The 19,942-nt window shown below is 33.9% G+C and overlaps 2 protein-coding genes across 6 annotated transcripts in view; one reads left to right on the top strand and one right to left on the bottom strand.

The window, feature by feature from the left end:
• Positions 1–7,654, top strand: part of LOC106135063 (heparan sulfate 2-O-sulfotransferase pipe) — a 71,596-nt gene extending 63,942 nt beyond the window's left edge. For all 4 annotated transcript variants that reach the window (XM_060946432.1, XM_060946433.1, XM_060946431.1 and 1 more), the window contains 4 exons: positions 717–873; positions 4,074–4,198; positions 4,942–5,096; positions 6,241–7,654. In XM_060946432.1, coding sequence (XP_060802415.1) covers positions 717–873; positions 4,074–4,198; positions 4,942–5,096; positions 6,241–6,470 — 667 coding nt within the window. In that variant the 3' untranslated portion in view covers positions 6,471–7,654. The remainder of the gene's footprint in view (positions 1–716; positions 874–4,073; positions 4,199–4,941; positions 5,097–6,240) is intronic.
• Positions 7,655–10,093: 2,439 nt separating this feature from the next.
• LOC106135172 (glycogen-binding subunit 76A) overlaps positions 10,094–19,942 on the bottom strand; it is a 29,061-nt gene continuing 19,212 nt past the window's right edge. For both annotated transcript variants that reach the window (XM_060946547.1, XM_013335401.2), the window contains exon 2: positions 10,094–11,825. In XM_060946547.1, the coding sequence (XP_060802530.1) occupies positions 10,200–11,825 (1,626 nt within the window). In that variant the 3' untranslated portion in view covers positions 10,094–10,199. The remainder of the gene's footprint in view (positions 11,826–19,942) is intronic.

Raw genomic sequence — 19,942 nt, 5'->3', positions numbered from 1 at the left:
TGGGATGATTACTGCTCTCTTATTAACAGTAATTGTGGCCCGGAACGTGTAGAGACTGTACCAACCGTTTATTGAGTCTATTGTTTGCACTGCGACTTACTAACGGGAAGAAAATAAAGTAACTAGGCCTTTGGAGTAATGCTAAAAATATTTACTAAGGGTTCTAGTAGTAAAAAGGGACTCAGCGAACAGTCTCGCAAAAAATTAAGGGCCACGTTCAGCTGTATGGCTTAATAATAGAATTAGGATTCAAATAATGGGAAGTTGCTAGCCCTTCGCCTCAATTAAGAATCCCGAGTTTATTAGCCTATCCCTTAGTCGCCTTTTTAATAACTATGAATGGCGGTTTAAAACTTAGTAAGGAAGTTTGAGTTTGAAGATGTTATATGCTAGTATCTTTAGAACTTATAGCGATATAAGTATACTGCTACCGTTGTATTATTGGCATATATAAATAAATAAATAAAATTATTTAAAAAAGATTTAAATAAGAGTGAAATTCTCTGTTGTAAAATCAGTCTGCGAAATAATTTCGTGTTTGAAGTATCGGCTATGGAAAATGTATTTCTCTAGAAATAAGCAGAACCTTTGCACTACAGTTATTTGTGTTTAAAATTCATATTATGTTTTCTGTGAACTTACATGATTTGTTGAATAATATCTGGAAAACTTTTAAGACCTTTTCTGTACAAAATTTTTCAATTGACCGTTTCTAGTTTCGGGCTCCCAACTCCTATCTACATCAACGTGGTTAGGGACCCAGTGGAACGTATCATCTCCTGGTATTACTACGTGAGGGCGCCCTGGTACTATGTTGAGAGGAAACGGGCCTTCCCGGACCTCCCCCTACCGGACCCCGCCTGGTTGAAAAAGGTAAGGTGTTGTTTTTTTTTTAATACGAACATTTGCGAGAACTTCTCAAAAGTCGGAATATTATAATTCCGATTTCTATAAAAAGATACATTCATTAAAATACATGAAACATTTCTTGATTTTATGGATATATCCTTGTGTATCATTTATTTTCTAATATTGTAGATCGCTGCTTCTCTCTCTAATTTTGTGGTCGCACTTTCATCTAGTGTTTACATCTAAAAGGACTCAAAGATAATGAAATTAAAATTACTAAATAGTGCAAACCCTGAAATAAGCAGGGTAATAAAGAGGAGAAACGTTATGGTATACCACGAACTCCACACACGTCACTGAAGAAAGATATAATTTATCTTACTTTTAATCACTATTTAAGAGCCTACTTAGTAGAACTGATGAAATCCAATAATGAAACTAATAACATTAATCAAAATCTTTCTTTAGAGAGCAGTAGTTCTCATTCACAACGTAACGATTCTTGATTCGACTCTTGATTTATGAGTTGTCTTCGCGTTACGTCGATTAGCTGGCTAAGACCCGCAGTTGGTGTCCCCATTATCCGAATTAATTTGCCGATCAGATCGTAATCATCGATTTTTTCGTGTGAATCGCAACTGGGCATCACAATCACTTGTCGTGACCAATTGATCTGAACTTTTGACTGCAGCCCTAACGGCACTGTCGATATTACGGCCAAAAACTACACAGCAATCCTAAAAACAAGATTAAATCCCATTTCATGAAAAACGTCTATTCTATTGTTGGTTTTATAAGTAGATGCCTACTTAAGAGAAGGTAAACAAGCAACCCACGTGACTTGTTATTTAGTGGACTCAGTAGAGTCGTGTTACAAACGACAGATTTACAAAAAACAGACAAAAGATTACCATTATTAGTAAATTACACTGTGAAGGTATGTTGTTTACGTTATTTCAAATATCTTCCTTAAACTACTTATATAGTTAGTTTATTTGGTATAAGGGTAAAAATAAGAATGCCAACAAATCTTAACTTAATAAAACGATCTTGTTATCGATTCCTACAAAAAAATTAATACAAAAACTCACTTCGTGCACTAAATAAAGTACCTGCCTACTTTGTTGTTGAGATATAGCCAGGTACTCTGCAGCCTAAAGCATAACATCGACGTCAATTACAATCGGTTCACGCTCGCGAAATTTAACGCTTTTTTTTTCATAGTAGTAAATGCACGATCAAAAAGCCTTCAATTATGACACGTTTACACGAAGTTAGCATTTTTTTCTTATTTTTCTTCAGCTAGCATAACATTATAGGAAAAAGAAGGAGGAACAAACTTCCTTAAATCTATACCGTTGATAACATTTATATTTTTTTAAACAAGTAATTAGATGTGTTTATATTCTTTCTAACTACGCTTGTCAAAAAATGTTTAAATATAAGCGAATTATCTCTATAAGCCAATATTTGTATTCTTATGAGAAATAATTATTTAAACCTATATTTTGTTAGATATTGTTTTGTAAACAATTGTGATAGTTACTTATTTTCAGTGATCAATGTCCAAAATAATATTGAAGATGTATGTAGATACAAAATATTTCCTAAAAACGCCTGACTAGTTATTTTAAACTTGACGTTAACGGATTGCGTACGTGACTAATTGTGAGGCAATTGCTCCGCAAATAGAGGTTCTATAGGATCGACCTGAGATAATAAACAGTTCAGGGAACCGATGCAAGTCGAAACGTTTGATAGTGTTGTCACAAAATAAGGAAAATATAGAAGAAGAAAAGAATATTTTTGACAATAGCATTTTTAACATTTAATGTTGGCAACACTTCCGAATCAATGAAAATTAAAACAAAATATGCTATTAACCCATCCAGCTGAATGTGGCCTTTCAGTCTTTTCGAGACTGATGGCTAGGGGAGAAAGACGTGTTAAAAATAAGAAACCTATTTGATCCAACAAATACAAATGTATTTTATCAATTTTTTCTACTAAACTATTTTCATTAGTAAATAAAATCAAGACTAAAAGTCTTGATTTTATTTACAAATATAGTTCAGCTAGAAATATTTTTTTGTTCCAGTTATTTATTTTTATATCCGAGGGCTATTTTAATTGCACCAACGTCAACTTTTTTAAATAAGAGAATTTTTCTGATTTCTTTTTAATTTAAAATTTAACCAACAAACATCCATCAGCTTCGTTTTTATACCCAGATCGCGGGAAGAATGCCTCACTTCTTATTACTGCATACAAAGCAATGAATAATGCGTTGGTCGGAACGAATACATTATTTATTAGACAACAATTTAAAAATAGCTTTTCTCTGTGCATGTATTACAACTATGTACCTTCAATTTGTGACCTTATTAAAATGTAATCGTTTTATTGGTGTCAAGTAATATTGACAGATATTGACGTCTGAAAATAAGTACTTATAAATAAAAAAAATGTAAAAGATATACTTTAAGCAATTTAAAAAAAGTCATATTCATCATTAAATGTGTGCCAACAACAACATTAGAGTTGATAGCAACTCCATGCATAAGGTGTCTGAAAACTTAACCTAGATAACTTATTTTGTAGACACAAATTACTAAAGATTTGAAATGAATAGGCGGTCAGCGCTGTTGTGATCAATCAGTTAGAACCAGAACTTCCTTTTGTTATTTTAAGATTAATTGCATCGCAATCAGCTTTGCATTGCAGATTTTTCCTTGTCAATTATTAGCCTATTGTTAGACATTGTGCAAGTGTTGAACTACAAGTAAACAATAGTATACCTACATAGTTTATACGCTTAAAGAATATGTGGCCATTCGGCTAGCGGAGCGCAAAAAGTAAATTAGTTTTGCACTAACAAAAAGTTTGACGTTTTAATTAGTTTCATGGAACGATCAATAATAAACTTGTAGGTGATTTGTCTGAAGTATTATCTTGTAAAAGTGCTACTAATGTATTTTGTCAGGACTTAAATGTTATTGTTGTAAACTTAGATAATACGAGTACTTTCATTACAGTAACTTTTTTCATGTTAGGTATCTTTCCAAGTACTTTATTCTCTCATTTCCTGTGCTGACATTCAGGCGTTTATCCCTATTGTCATCTCTCTGGAGAGAAGCCTCCATCTTGCTTTTGATGTTTACAGGGAATAGCTATCCAAGCTGGATCATAAATGTAGTGTGTGATCATAAATTAACGAATTTCAGGATTTCGAAACGTGCGTGCTGAGCGGAGACCGCGAGTGCCGTTTCATAGAGGGCGAGACTCATGAGGGCATCGGAGATCATCGACGCCAGACACTGTTCTTCTGCGGACATGATCCAGAGTGCCTGTGAGTTTTTCTTCAGTATTTCTAGACATAGTGGAATCTTCGAGTTCAGCTTTGTCTAAAGCGGAACTCATGAGGACACCGGACACCATCGCCGCCAGACGTCGCTTTTCTGCGGACATCCACAGTGCCTGTGAGTTTACTCTTTCTGTATTTCTTATACTAACTGCTTTAGTGGCGAAAGATACCATTTAAAATCTTAAATAAAATTAAATATGACAAACATACCGAACCTACTTTTCCGAAAGTGTGGAAATAATATCTCATCCCTTTATCATATCGACTGAAGACACTGATAAAAATATTTTCATCATATAATATGCCGGATAGGTATGCGATCGAAATATTGACAACAATCTTAAATAATAAATGTGATATCTATAATGGTTTCACCTTTAACTGATGACCTTTACCCAGGCTCACAAAGAAATGTGTAATTTACTCTCCGGAAGAAATAATTAAAACGAAAGCGAAAACAGCTGCGATATTCAGGAAGAAATAGCGGACGGACAAACAGACGTGGCAAACGTCTATAATTTGTACCAAGTAGGTACACATGTTAAAGGCTGGGGAGAAATGACTTTATGTGGTGAAATTTTACTATCATAGCTAGATTCAAGTCAAGTCAAGATTTTACCGAAATAAACGCCAGGAGGCAGAAAGAACAATGTGATACTCCATTTAACTCTTATAGTATCTGTTCATTAAAAGTTTGTATTGCTATAGATTTCTTATTCTTCTTCCAGACCATTCAACAGCGAAGAAGCGTTACAACGCGCGAAGCGCGTGGTGGAACAAGAGTACGCCGTAGTAGGTGTGCTAGAAGATATGAATGCTACTCTTCTGGCTTTGGAGCGGTACATACCACGCTTCTTCACTGGAGCCACGCAGCTTTACTGGGGTAAGTTTTCTTTCAATAAATGTCAGTTTCTCGTAGTGTCTATTTTCTGAAATGTGATCTTACAATTAAATTAAACGCAACCAATTTATACTTCCATAAGGTTTTGTTTATCCATAATTGAAATGAAAACCTATTTCACTGCCCACTCAAGCTCAAACTGTCAAACCAAGTTTATTTTTGTCTATTTCTGCAAACTGCAAACAACATATTCACAAGACTGAAAATAAAATAAATAGTAATAAAGTTATAAATAGTTATAAAAATAAAGTAAATACATATATGTATATTTTTTATTATCAAAATAATGTAAAAATCGATCATAGGCGCCGGCGCCTACGCATGTATGCAAAGCAATGATTGCCTGTGATTTCTCTGCGTTTCTACATTTCCCACTATTGTGTTATTGATCTCATGTCATATGGATGTTTTATGTTTTTACAGAGCTTATTATTGTTATAATTGTCACACATTTCCCCTTCATGATCTAGTTTCAAATTAATTTGCATAAAAATCACCTCATTTAATTTGATTATCAAAAGTCGGTCAAGGACGTATTTCGGCGTATACCAACTAATTTATATATAACTTATCTTTAAAAAATCTTTTTGTTTTTTACTGATATGACTAATGATATGATAATACCTAAGTTAATATTAAAATGAAAAACGTGAAATTCGTCATTATCTTTAATTGTATTCGAATATTGGAGAACATTCCTACACATTCGGCTTATAATGTGAAAAAATATCAAAACAAAGTTGTCTTATCTTTAATAATTAGCAATTCATTAGTAACTAGGTGTATTTTTCAGCTAAATATCATGGAAATATTAGGGGTTATCGTTTGCGTAGAGATTATGTACACTTATTGATTTGACTAGACTTTTTTTTATCCCGTCGTCTGAACACTTCGTCCACGTTGTAAAACACGTGATGTTCACGGAGAATAAATATGTCTTAGGATTACCCAAGTACCATAATTGTTTTTACTTTCAGCTTTTCTATAGGTAATATATGACATTGATTGTAACGCATTAAGGGATAAGCAGAAAATTTGCCTATTAATAAAATTTCATAATCAATCAAAATGATTGAAAAAACCAACACAATTATTAGCCTAAATAACATATATTTTTATATTACAGACGGGCTAACCGCATTCAACCGCATCAACCGCAACGCTTTCAAGCCGCCAGTTTCAGACGCCGTCAAACAGATAGTCCGAGCCAACTTCACCAGGGAGATTGAATTCTACGAGTTCTGCAAGCAGAGGCTTCACATGCAGCTGCGAGCTTTGAGGGACCCCACGATAAAACTACCAACACCCAGGACTAGAAGACGAAGGGCCCAGAAGAGGTCCATAGGTAGACGCTAATTCCACACAGCCATTTGTTGACTGAATGTTAATTTTAAAGTTAAATGCATTGTCGCATTTCTTCGCAACGGGTGTTATGTTGGTTCTCGTTTATGTCATGAATTGGACACACATTCTCCCATCAGATTGGGAATGCCAATCTTAGAATTGAATTATTAAGATTTTTGTGGCTAATACGTTAAGAAATTACGGCTGTTTCCCCAAAACTATTGTGTTAAAGAGGTGTTATACGTATCGAAATTGTACTGCGATTTTTGATCAGAAATTACTCGTCCTTTTCCTAAACCACAATTTCCGTAATTGATATACTTATGAGAAGTACTTAAGTAAAAACGTCCATAAAATAATTTGTCAGGGAATTTGACATTTCCGAGCTGTATTTAGTAAAGGTTTTAATGCGATGGTGCATTTGTTCTAGTTTTATCGGGTCCCCTAGATTAAGATACCATGTAGTGTGTCTAACCGACGATATACGGTAAATAAATCAGCTTGGAAGATATATTACAGGCAACTGAGTGCGGGCAACAGAGCTGAGAGCTCTAACAGCTTGAAGATATATTTTTAATTCAGACAATAGAATAATGATCCAACCTTTGTTAGGCTCCCGAATTCATTGAGGTCAGACGTAGGTCGCTCCATTACGGAACAAAGAAAGGAAGTTTGGTGATTTTCCATTTTTGGATAGTTTTCAAGTGAAGTCCGGTCTTTTCCCTGGGGAAACTCAATCGGGTCACACAACAAAAGGAAGGTAGGTGATAGGTTTCCCTGTAGGCTGCATAAAGAAGACTAACCATAGTTGCTAATATAATAGTTTACTTCTATTTTCTGTTAACGTGAGTGGTTAGTGCAATAGTAACAAAATGTATTAAGTGGCTAGTTCAGCGAACTTTATTTAATTAAGTGTATCTTTGTTAAACTAACGTGTACTTTTTATGTTATTAGATAAGTTATTTATACATTATTTATAGTCACAATAAAGCCATGAATCTACCGCTTTGAGGCTATAAAATAACATACAAGAATACCTACGATACGATCCACAGACACTTTGTTTTCAAAGGGTACCAAATTTCAAAAGTATCAATATTTCGAATAATTGGCTGTGACAGTTGGAGAGACAACAAAAATTTGTTTGATCCTATAAGGGATCTGTATTGTTCATTTTGAGAACCGTTCCACAAAGTAATATTAGAACCCAATACATTCTAAGGTTTCTAACTTCGGTGTTTCTAAGGTAAACACTATTTAGAAAGAAATTATTTATTGATTAGCTGATTCCCTACCCTTATATTTTATCAATATAATATTTAATATATTTTTATAATACTTAATTAATATATCTATAATATACCTACCTATACATAATTAATATTTCAGTAAATGCTCCGTAGAATTTTGAGTGCGGTATAACCTTAGGGAACTTCTAAACAGGAAGAAAAATATATGTTTATTTTTTTCCATTTAATTTAAGACATGCATTGAGGCATAATTTATTGTACATAAGTATTTGATAAAGATAATTTTAATTACTATTGGCTGCTCAGTCACTGCTTTTAAGAGCGGTCATTGTTTTAATAGATTTTCCAAAGTCTTGTTCTATCTTAATAAAATATCTAGAATAAAATCGGTCGTAGGTATATTGATAGAAATTTATCATATTTACAAGAAACATTTTTCGTAATGGCTTACAAATCTATCTTTTTCTCAGATATCAATGTGAAAAATTATATCTTCACTGATATACGCTATGATATTGGTTTATGAAAACTATAAACGTAATGTAAAGAAATAATATTTACTTTGTATATTTTTAGAAACGGCAATTATAAACGGCTTTATAGATATGAGGTGTGAAATGTATATTTAAAAATTTAGGTACCTACCTACTTAAATTTCTTCTTGATAGTCAGTGTATAAACAGTAGATTGTGTTATTTATTTTGTTTCTAAGATAACTTTATCTAAGTCGTGAGGTAAGACGTGCAAAACTGACTTTCTTATATAAAGCATTGAAAATTTTAAATGTCATCCAAGTAATTGTGATATAATCTCGCCTTTTTAGTTAATAAAGCGTTAAATTAAACAAGTATTTTTTTTTATTTACGGGGCATTCCCTTTATCTGAATCCAATTTTTACTGTTAATAACAATAGCCAGTAAATTTATGTTAGTTTTCAACTATTTTCCAAAAGTTAGACCTTATTTTTGCCTATTTGGCTTATACTCGTAAACATTACTTTTCATTTACTTAGTTGAAATATTTATCTACATATTGGTTTTAGTATCATATCCGTACGATATAACTTTCATTGTGAAAACATCGGCTGGAATCTTGAACAAATAGGCAACTGGATGTATTATCTTGATACAATATATGTTAAGTTTCTCTGCAATCGTGGCGGAAAGGTTATATGGGAGAAGCTTGCATAAAAATCTGACTTGTCCAACCCAGAATCGTGGTCACCAGTTGACTCCTTTTTTGATAAGTGAGTACAGAGCCAAGACGAAGGTTGAAGGTGTGGTCGAAGCAAACGATAAAAATAGGGTTTCTAGTAAAACTACATTATAAATTTATGCACATTGATTTATTATAATTTAAGAAGTTATTTTATAAAACAGGTGTCAAATACGAGTAGGTATATAACAATATATTGATTGGAGTCGGCGATTCCGCAATCACCTTATAATAAAACAAATATGGCCACATTTCAAGAATTCAGGTACATATAAAATAGAATAGAAAACGACTAATAAATAAAATTCAATTTTATATTGCTTAATAAATAACAATAATTTAAAATTTTCATTAACATTTCTAATAGTCTTCTTTATAAAAATCTCAAACTGAATATCAACAATTCTTTATCAGTTCTTGGTTTGAAAAATACATATGTCATGATGAGTTGGTGTTATAAATATAAAAATATAAGTTCTAAATACTTCAGTTCGTAACATCCATAAAGTTAATAATATTAAACATTTATTATTGTGATCTCTCTACACTGTAACCTTTAAAGATCTTCAGCTACCTACATTATGAAAATAACCGACTATTTAGATATTAGGCATGCTTACTTCAATAACGATATAAAGGACGTTATAAAGATCTAAAAAGTTTAAAACTATCCTTGACTCTCCTACATTATCGTGTTTATAGTCTTGCTAACTAGGGGATGCTCTTGCATTTAATTCGACGATAGACCTAGCTATAATTTAATACATAAGGCTAATAGTTTTGTATAAAATCGTATTAAAATATTGTAAATATCATTCGAATCTCATTCGTACTTGTATTTACAAAAGCGTGTGGGTTCGCTACGCCCGCCACCAGACCCACTCCTGTACGGAACGCCTTCCAGGACGACATTTTACACACTACGAGTTAAAATACTAAATAAAAAATATAATTGCAATAACTCGAATGTCGCTATTGCTAATGGCACTCTCAACGAGATGCGAGTTCGTTGAATTTGATTTGTTATCTACACCTAATCTATTCATATCACAAAAACGCTTTACAACTTGAAGCCTCATTACATAGTACTCCGCGCACACTCTCGCCTTACTAACAGCCAGTAGTTAAAATAGGCACAGGAATGTGACTAGCGACGGGTGTCTCTCGCGGGCAGCGCTCCCTGCCTCAGCCCGGGACCCGCCCGACCCGTTCTCGATCTCTCACCATCGACTTTTCGATGCTGACTTGCTCATCTCTTCGGAGAATATCTACTTTGTCAGTAGAACGATGGGTGCCAATCTACGGTCGGGTGAAGAGGCCCGGGCGGCGACTGTTGTATAGGAACATTCATACCTAACGCTAAACAGTCGAAGCAGTAGTTAGCGCCGCTGTTATTGTCCCAAAACTGTTGGCCTTTGCATTGAAAACGCACGGCAATTTCCAACCTCTGACCTGACACAATTGTAGGTGCATATAAAACAAATTGGAAACGATCAGAGTAGCCATCACAAGATCCTTGCACGTATGTAGCTTGTAAGTCTGTGTACGTTTGCCATCGATTTAAAGTGTAACGAATATGCACTGTTTTATGGAAGTCCAAGTTTCGCACTCTTACCGAGCCGCAGACGGTGACGTGCACACCATCGCACACTCGCGCACTTTCAAGGCACACATTTAGCAACTCTAGTTTGTCCGTAACATCACGAGGTAGCTGGAAAAGGGGAACCAAGGTGAGAGTACCAAGTCTAGTTGAGGCCCTCACGGGGGGAGAACTCGCCACATCACAACCAGTGAGATCATCGTACGCAGATTTAGGAATTACAGGAATTTCATCCATAAATGTTTTAACATCAGCTAAGTCTAGACCCAATACATCGGCAAATCGCACGATTTTTTTCCGGCCTGGCGTCCCAGGAGGCGTTTTGCCTGTTTTCAATGAGGAACAACGTCGGACACGTTGAGGTCTATCATCTTCAATATCTTCGATGTCGTTGGTTTTTACTTCTGCACTCAATAATGTTGGTTCAATTTCTGGGGTAGGAGAAATTTCTTTTTCGTTTTGCACTTCACTAGTTATAATTTCTAAACCATTAGTTTCATTATTAAATTCTGTGCAAATTTCTTCGCTATTATTCGTAAAAATATCTTCTTCGTTTGCAGCTTCAACTTCCGCAACTGACAAATTGTCGTTGCATTCTGTGAGATCACTCTCCAACCTATCATTTTGGAAAACTTCATCAACAACGTCTGAAGGTTCACTTTTCGCGGATTCGAACTCAGAATCACTGTCCAAGGTGACACTATTTAAATTCGGTAAACTGAGTCTATCCGTTTTCGTAATTGGAGATGTAATTATTGCATTATCAACTTCATCTAGACTATTTTGTCGCGCGCAACCCTCGAATGTGATCGGTGAGAAAAGTCTCTTATCAGAGTGTCCATTTTCTCGAGGGGCCGGTTGAAGTTTTACCGGCGATTCTGTATAAAATGCAGTCGAGAACGTAAATCCATTTTTAATTTTGTCTGGTTGATGTAGCGTGGTTTTGTTTTGTTCCTTAACATCTGGATCGGAATCGACATCGTAGAAAGGTTCTTCATCGTTGGAATTTCTCTCGGGAAACGGGGCATCGAAATCGTCTATCGGGCTGGACGGACTCTCGCATTCGATTTCAAAATCGTAGAAAGTGTCGTGGTCGCGCTGAGCGGAGGTGGTTGGTCGGTGGGCAGCAGCGTTCTCTCTGGTGAGCCAGCTGCTCTCGCAGTCCTCATCCTGGGCACCGCCAAGGTTGCGCAGACGCGAGTGGAGGTCGCGCGCGAAGGCGGCCGCGCGCCCGCGGCACGACATCGGCAGGAGCGACGTGATACCGCACTGCGAGCCCGCACGATCACCGCTCATCTGCGTCTGAAATTAACAACGAGAACACGTTATACATACAGTCATGTACATCTACATTTCTTCAAATATTTTCCTTATTTAGAGTAGCATCAATTAATTTGATGTTTTTCTTTATCTAGGTAAAAATCCTAATAAGGTATATCTTTTAAATTGGATCTTGACACATCTATAGATAAAGTAGGTAAAATCATAAAGTTACAAAATATTAATCCTACACATTCAATTTCTTATACTTTCGATTTTTACATCAATAAGTCAAATAGTCGCATATAAGTGAGTATCGGCATTCGAAAGCTGAATGTCAAGTGTGAATGAACTTGATAAGATAATGGAATTACACGGTTTAGCTATGATGAGCTCGCATACCAAGATAATAGGTACGTAATACTGTTGTATTTATATTTATATGAATATATCAGCAGATAAAAAACATCATGCAAAAATAAGTCAGTGTTTTAAAATAAATATTTTTAATTAATCATAACAATGTTATCAATGCCGTTACGAAAATATGAGGTCAAGGGTATCTATATATCATCTTTACTGAGTATTAAGGGACAAATTGACAAGAATGTATTGTAATTATAAAAAAAACGGACCATTTTAGATCGCCCTGAGAATACGCAAAGACGAGAGAAGTTTCTAAAACGCTAAAGCAACTTGTAGTTCCATATTTGTTTAGGAACTTTTGCATGATGATATCTCATAAATGTGGTAGTCTTCATCCGCTTCCTGTCTGAATTAAAATATTTATGCGTCCCAGAAACGCGTCACGGCTTTTAAAAGTTGGCACGTCCTCATGATCCCACGCTCGGCCTGGCTAAAATTGAACTTTTGAAGCTTAAACAAGAGAACATTTTATATCACTCCTCTGCTGGAATTGTATTAGGCGATTTGGTAGCAACTCTAACGGTAAATTGGAATTCTATATACCTAAAATTAAAACACATTTTCAAAAACCCTACGAGTAACAAATATATAAAAGTTCAAGAAATAGAATAAATAATGCTGAGTAGTTTTTGGATGTATTTACTCAATTATATCCTAAAGCCTTCTTCTTATACGAATAAGTTATAAAAAGATTGGTTTGAAATTTAGATTCCAATACTATCAATAAGGTCTATGAACTTTCCGTAAATCTTGAAGGTCGGCAGATGACCCATTTGTGTGGCAATGACTCTGTGATACAGGGCGCGTAACCATGACCCTACTCAACGATGACATCACCTATATCATTCAAACGGTATGAACTTCTGTCTTAAATAGAGATAATTGAAAAATGGTCACAATGACACAGTTCAATGAAATGTTGCCCAAGTAAATTATAAAATAAGTATCACAAATTAGTGAATACCGAGGATGCACTGTAAAGAATGCTCTAGACGCAGTAGTGGTAGGGGTATAGTGGAGGGACAAGAAAAACTTTAGGACTAGAAAGGAGCAGTTCTGTGTTCACAGCACAATAAAGGCAGACTTTTACAGAACACTGGTTCATCTATCCCTTATAAACTTTCTGCCAAATTCAATTACTTTACGACCAACCTTGTACCATTATTATGTATAACAAACTTTTTATGGTTTCTCCTGAAATTGCTCTTAATTGTTGAAACTCGCGCAGTTGCGAAAATAAATTGATTCACGTGACAGTTGTTGAAGCAGTCTACCCCAAGTGGAAACGAAAACATCGAACAAAAACAAACCTTTCGATTGACGCTACACCAGCAACAATGGCAGTTTGATTTAGAAGACTGATACGATGATCGAATTTCATAAGCAAAAGGTCAGGTATGCTGTAATTTTTCTTTTACTTAGTTATGCTCACTTATTCCAATCCTTATTCTACTTAGACTTATATATATCCATGGGAAGGAAGGGCAGCCAAGACAGAATAGGTAAATAAATATTAAGAGAATCTGCGACGTTTTGGATCAACGCAACGGTCTAATAAATAAATATATACGGGACAAATTACACTGATTGAGTTAGCCTCGAAGTAAGTTCGAGACTTGTGTAACGAGATCCTAACTCAACGATACTATATTTTATAATAAATTACTTATATAGATAAACATCCAAGACCCAGGCCAATCAGAAAAAGTTCTTTTCTCATCATGCTCTGGCCGGGATTCGAACCCGGGATTTCCGATGTCACAGACAAGCGTAGGTACTACCACTGCGGCACAAAGGCCGTCTAGGTTTAGATCGAATTGTCTAGACTATGTTAATTGATAGGTAAGCATGCGTATGAATAAAATATTATCAATTTCATAGTTTTCAATGCGACACGATGAGAAATTAGTCTACCAAGGCCATGATAACTTAAATGATTATTATTATCAGAACGGGACTTACCACGATTATCAATCACGTGAGAAAATAATGTTATAATATTATTCACAGAATGGAAAGAGCTTTGTATTATCACATAGTCTTAGTTATCGTGTTACTCACACCAAGAAATTGGCAGCTTCAATCACATTAGGAGAATAATCTATTTGGGGAAGAGAGACTACGACACTTCGAAGTCTCTGAGACTCAAGGCCGAAATACTCAATTGTGCAATGTAATAAAAGTATATTATATGTATATATACGTATATGTTCTGCTAAATAGAAGATGGTGAGGTAGGTGCTCAAAACAGAAAAGTGCATTTCGCATTAATGTGAGATTGCTGCATCACTTGAAGTATTAAACCTTTTCATTTGTTGTGTGTAGTGCATTGTTCTCCGCTATAGGATGGCATGGTATTTATGACGAATTTCTGGCGTTTACGCTGGTGTATTCATGTTACGTGATTAGAACAAATGCCAAAAACAAAGCGTCATGAAAACGTGGGCGCTCTGCTCCCGAAATATCTGGCTCCGCTTCAGAATGGGCGCGACAAATCAGACGTGTCTTTGATTTAATACAAATTGTGACATTGAACTCTTCTTTATGTTTCTAAAGCCCTCTACTTCACAGAGGTGCGAAATATTTCAACAGCTATATTAAAATAAAAAGCAATGAAAATGCTATTAATTTATTTATTTTTGTAAGGAATATAAATCTGCTAAGATAAATAAAATATTAAGACAATATTTTACATCAATTGAGATTTTCTTATAATATCCCTTGAATTGTGTTGAAATACTAATCCTGAAAATATATCTAAAGTAGTAGTTCTTGCCAAGACCAACAAGGTAGGGCTTTTGAAGGCCCTTACAGATAAATATAGTTCAGTTGTGTACTTCGTTATTATCCAATCAGTGCGGTCACCGCTCCGAGCTTCATGGCTACATCACTTATTGTCCATAAATAATATCGACCATCCAATTTGTATTTGTAGGGACCATGTGATCCAAATCAACGTTTCTCAGAATGTGAGGACAATGAATAATCCCAAGCTCTGAAGCATAGTGGCGGAGATTTGTAACACTAAAACAGAGAGAGGTAGGTAATCCTATCCAAGAAAAAGAATATCTGTAAGATCTAAACGGTTCGCGAATCATACACACACATACATAGAAAGGAAACGGTGGCGCCAAGCAGATAAATAAAATTCGAATAAAGGAATGTCACCTTCCAAAAATGTGGCGTGATCACACCGATGATATAAAAATAAATCACAAATATATAAATAAAACTGGTAGGTATGTTATTGCAAACATGAGTTATCAATTGGATTACAATTATATCACAGCTTTGCACTAGAATGTAAACAAATTTGCCTTTCACGGTTCAACGCAATGAAAACAATGGTACGGGGAAAGTATATGTAGAATTCTTAATATATTTAATTCTTAATACGATTACATCTAAATAATGTGAAGGTAACTTAAGAATGAAGTAATCCGGGTTTAATATAAAAAATACTTACATAAACATAAAATAAGAACGATGGTTGATGACTTATTACTGTGTAAAAATTACTAAATTCGAAATAAAACAAAGAAGAATTAAGAGTTAATATAGTTTGGTTTAGTTATATCTGAATCGATAATCTGTAAAGATCATGAATTATTTTATACACATATACATATATGTATAACCAAAGTGTTGATTGAGGATAAAAGTTTACAACTGCAGTATTTTCGATAAAAACATGTCTCAATTTTAAATTTATAAATATGTTATTTGTTGCATGTATGTACGTACATACATATAATCTCGTCTATATCCCTTGCGGGGAAGACAGAGCCAACAGTCTCCAAAAGATCAATAGACCACGTTCAGCTGTTTGGCTTAATGACAAAATTGAGATTCAATAGTGACAAGTTGCAAACACATCCTCTAAAAGAAGAATCCCAAGTTCATAAGCATATGCCTTAGTCGCCATTTACGACATCTATGGCAAAGAAATGAAGTGGTCCTATTTTTTTTTCTATTGGTGCAAAGTCGTCACAAAGAATTATGTATTATTATATAATTTATAATATATAATTAGGGAAAATAATACAGATAATGTATAAGTATTGTGGTGTAGGTACTCGTATATTAGAATTAGATTGACATCACAAGCCTCAATGAAGAAGATTGATAAGGTTCGGTCATCGAACTCGTTGATAAAGGCTTCTATTACTATTGTGCAGAAACAGTCAATTAACTCATTGTGAGAGAACTGCACATCTCTGAATACCATGCAAATGACCGGGTTATATCTTTAGATAAATAACTCAATGTGGAAGAAAGGTTTAGGTTCTATTCTCAATGTTCACCTCTTCTATGTAAATTAATTCCAGCAAACATTTGTCATCAATAAGATCATTTCTTATTAGTCAAACAAAATTTAAAATCTATATGAAGAATATTATTTGTTACAGCACCAAACATGGAGACAAATATTAACGATTGAGTACTTATAACGGTTCCATATTTCCAGTAGCCGTTTGGTATCGATAGATTTACAAACTTCTAAAATCACATTACCAAATCCGTTAACTTATTAGTATTCAAATGATCTTCTCCAAATAGTTTCTAATCAGACAGGACTGCTTATTCAGTCAAAAATGTATGGAGGGAATTGTTGGCTCGTAGAGGACAAATGACGGTCATTCTGCTTATGTGGATTATGGGCTAGCGACAGATTGTCGTGTTCACGCCAACATTCAGACATTGGTATCCATATATTATATAACCACTCGTATTCATTTGTCTCTTTACCAATTGATTGGTCATAATTAAAAAAAAATCCCTTGAATTTAGTGCCACATTCTGTCTGCTTCTAACAAAATTGCAAAAATCTGAATATCGCTTACTATAATCTAGCATTTTCTTTTCTTAATTGATATGATACCTATATCGTAATTACTTATCATTCACAAATTAATTTTTACTAAACATCAACAGATCATTTCGTCAAGACGATAATAATGACAGTGAAACGTCACTAAATATTATTCATGCATGATATATTTTAAAAACCCAATGCATCATTTTCTTCTATTGACATTTCTTTATCAAATATTTCATAAAGATATGTTCAATTCGTACGTTGATTATAAATCACATGTTATAGGAGTGTTAACATAATAAAGTCATTCAACTCACTATTACCAGTAGGCTTACAATGATAATATTATATTTCTAGAAATTTCTAAGAGGATAAACAGATGGTAATTTGAACTATTTACGGTAATAAAAAAACAATACAGGCCGACGTCATAATTGAATAACATTTTATTGCTTTGAACCAATATATAAATTAAATAAAAAAATAGTGTTCAACCTGTACATTCAACTCATTACAAAATGCGAAAAGAAAGTTAAATTGATTTTGTTAATTAATTTTCTTTTTCACTCCTCAATATTTTTTTACTTTTAGGTACGTTTGTTTAAACAAATATGTATTACTATTAAATTATTGTTTAAGTATATAGTTTAAAGAAAGCACATCAAGTCTTGCTTTTTTATAGTTCTAGACTAGTTTCTAGACGTGTAATATTTTGTTAAGAATTAGTTCGTTTTCAAATAACTAGTCATCGAAAACGCTGATCGCTGCCAACTACTCCCGCCAACCGATATGTCAAACGTTATTTGTGGAACAGTTCTCTTCCGGCAATAAAAATTGCTGTAATTTTTTAATGTTTCTTTTTAAATTTCTGACATGCTTTTCTATTATGATACGTGAGGAAAATAGGGATATTCTCAAATAATTGCTTCAGTCAGATTGTAATTCATTTCAGTCCTATATTCACTGAACTATCAACGGTTATGTTTCTAGCAATGTTACTTAAAGTCCCTGGTTTTAGTAGGATACTTTACTCATATTTCATATTTAAGATTATTTTAATAGGAAAATCTTCTTTTTTAGATTCTGTAGGTACGAGGATCATGCATGCCAAACACAATGTCTTATATATTTGAAAAAAAAACTTTTAATTTTTTTTTTGAATCAGCTAAGCTTTTTTTTCTTTTTCAATGTATTTTGTTTGAAAATTTAGTTTTCCCTTTTATATTCCAGCTAGTAGGTACATAAAAACACATTGTTTTAAAAGCATATTATTTTTATAATTAAATTTATTACGAGTATTACTTCAAAGAAAAGGGTAGGCAGCAAACATGGTAAAAGTAAACAAAATAAAAATAGCCAGGAATATCCTCGTGCTGTTTGCATGAAGTCATGGCTTTCACTTTGTGTCCGGAAATAGTCACATCGTGAGCTTCCTACGAATAGCTGATCACGCGCCGACAGTTAGATCAGCAAACTTTACTAGGCTCACTATCTGTTCATGCAAATCCATTTTATGGAACAAAAATGCGCGGAGTAAATACAACTGCACTCATCTTCGCGTGTTGCAGTAGTACCACAACCACCTTAGGGGCCTGCGGTCCACTTGTTTTGGAGAAGTTGCCGATTATATAGACTAACAGATGGGAAATCCATTTAGTTCATTATTACGTGAAGTAAGAATAAAGGTGTATCCTGTTAAGTTACTCTAAAGATAAGTTTAGATTTTAACAAAATTAACTTTGGTAGGTAGAGATATTATCACATAATACGGAACACTGACGTTACTTGTAGACGTGACCAGACCAGACACCTTTGTCAACAATTGACTTCTCCGCCCCTCCCCTGATAAACCTGCACTCTGACCTTATCGAATAATATTATTGAGTGACACAGTACGTACATTTGTACACTTAATTAGCACTAAACTATCTCATCTTTAGACTGTCTCGTATGACCTCTGTCGGAACTAGTTAGTTAGTGCCCGGAACGTAGGTAAGTTGTTCTAAGTACCTATACTAAAAAAAGGGGAATGGCGAAGTGGTGACTTTAGTTTCTTCGTATACTGATAAGAGGTTGGTTCAAATAATGTACCGCGATATTATTATACTTACTTATATATAATACCTTGTGAAATCATCAGCTTTTGTTCCATCAGGGGAAACTTTGGGATTATACTTTTAGGTACTTTCACTATCACTGAATCTCAATCAAGTTGCTCTAATTTTTTGATTAAAAAAAACTTTTTTAACTTAAACGTTCTGTATATTTAACATTTTTCATATAAATCCATGCATATTCATATCTTTAAAATTTCTTCACCCATATTAATTATTAGTGTGATAAAATTTCTTAAGTATTTACATATTCGCTTTCCTGCTAAAGCATACTCACTAATTTGCTAATTTGATACAAATGCAAATTAAAAATGTTTTATATACATCCTGATTTTTTTTAAATTCATTGGGCCTACGACATAACCTTACTTACATTCCCAATAAGACGTTAGATATCATGACATATCGTTGATTTATTAATATGGAGTACACTAGAAGTTGATTGTCAGCTGTCGACCGGTTAAGAAAACTCATTGCGCTTTCACAATGTGACATTTTGTTTGGAAAGTCTCTTAACAAAGTAACTAGTAGCACAGAGTTAATAACATTGATTATTACTAAGGTTAGTATTCAGATTCTTCGTTATGATACCAAGTTTAGGATTTATTTTTAATTTTTTATATAATGTCATCTACATTTTCGATACAATACAATACAAATTATCTTTATTATCCATAACATTATCGATATATTATGTATCAAATAATCTAGCAAATTGCTAGTATAGTAAATTGTAATTATAAGGGAACATGCTTCGAATATAACATAATTTAAATTTTATTAATATCAAAAAACATGGT

This window comes from Amyelois transitella, chromosome 11 (assembly GCF_032362555.1).
Source record: "Amyelois transitella isolate CPQ chromosome 11, ilAmyTran1.1, whole genome shotgun sequence".
NCBI lineage: Eukaryota > Metazoa > Arthropoda > Insecta > Lepidoptera > Pyralidae > Amyelois > Amyelois transitella.
The sequence above is the reverse complement of the archived record's forward strand: the minus strand, read 5'-3'. Positions and strand labels throughout refer to the sequence as shown.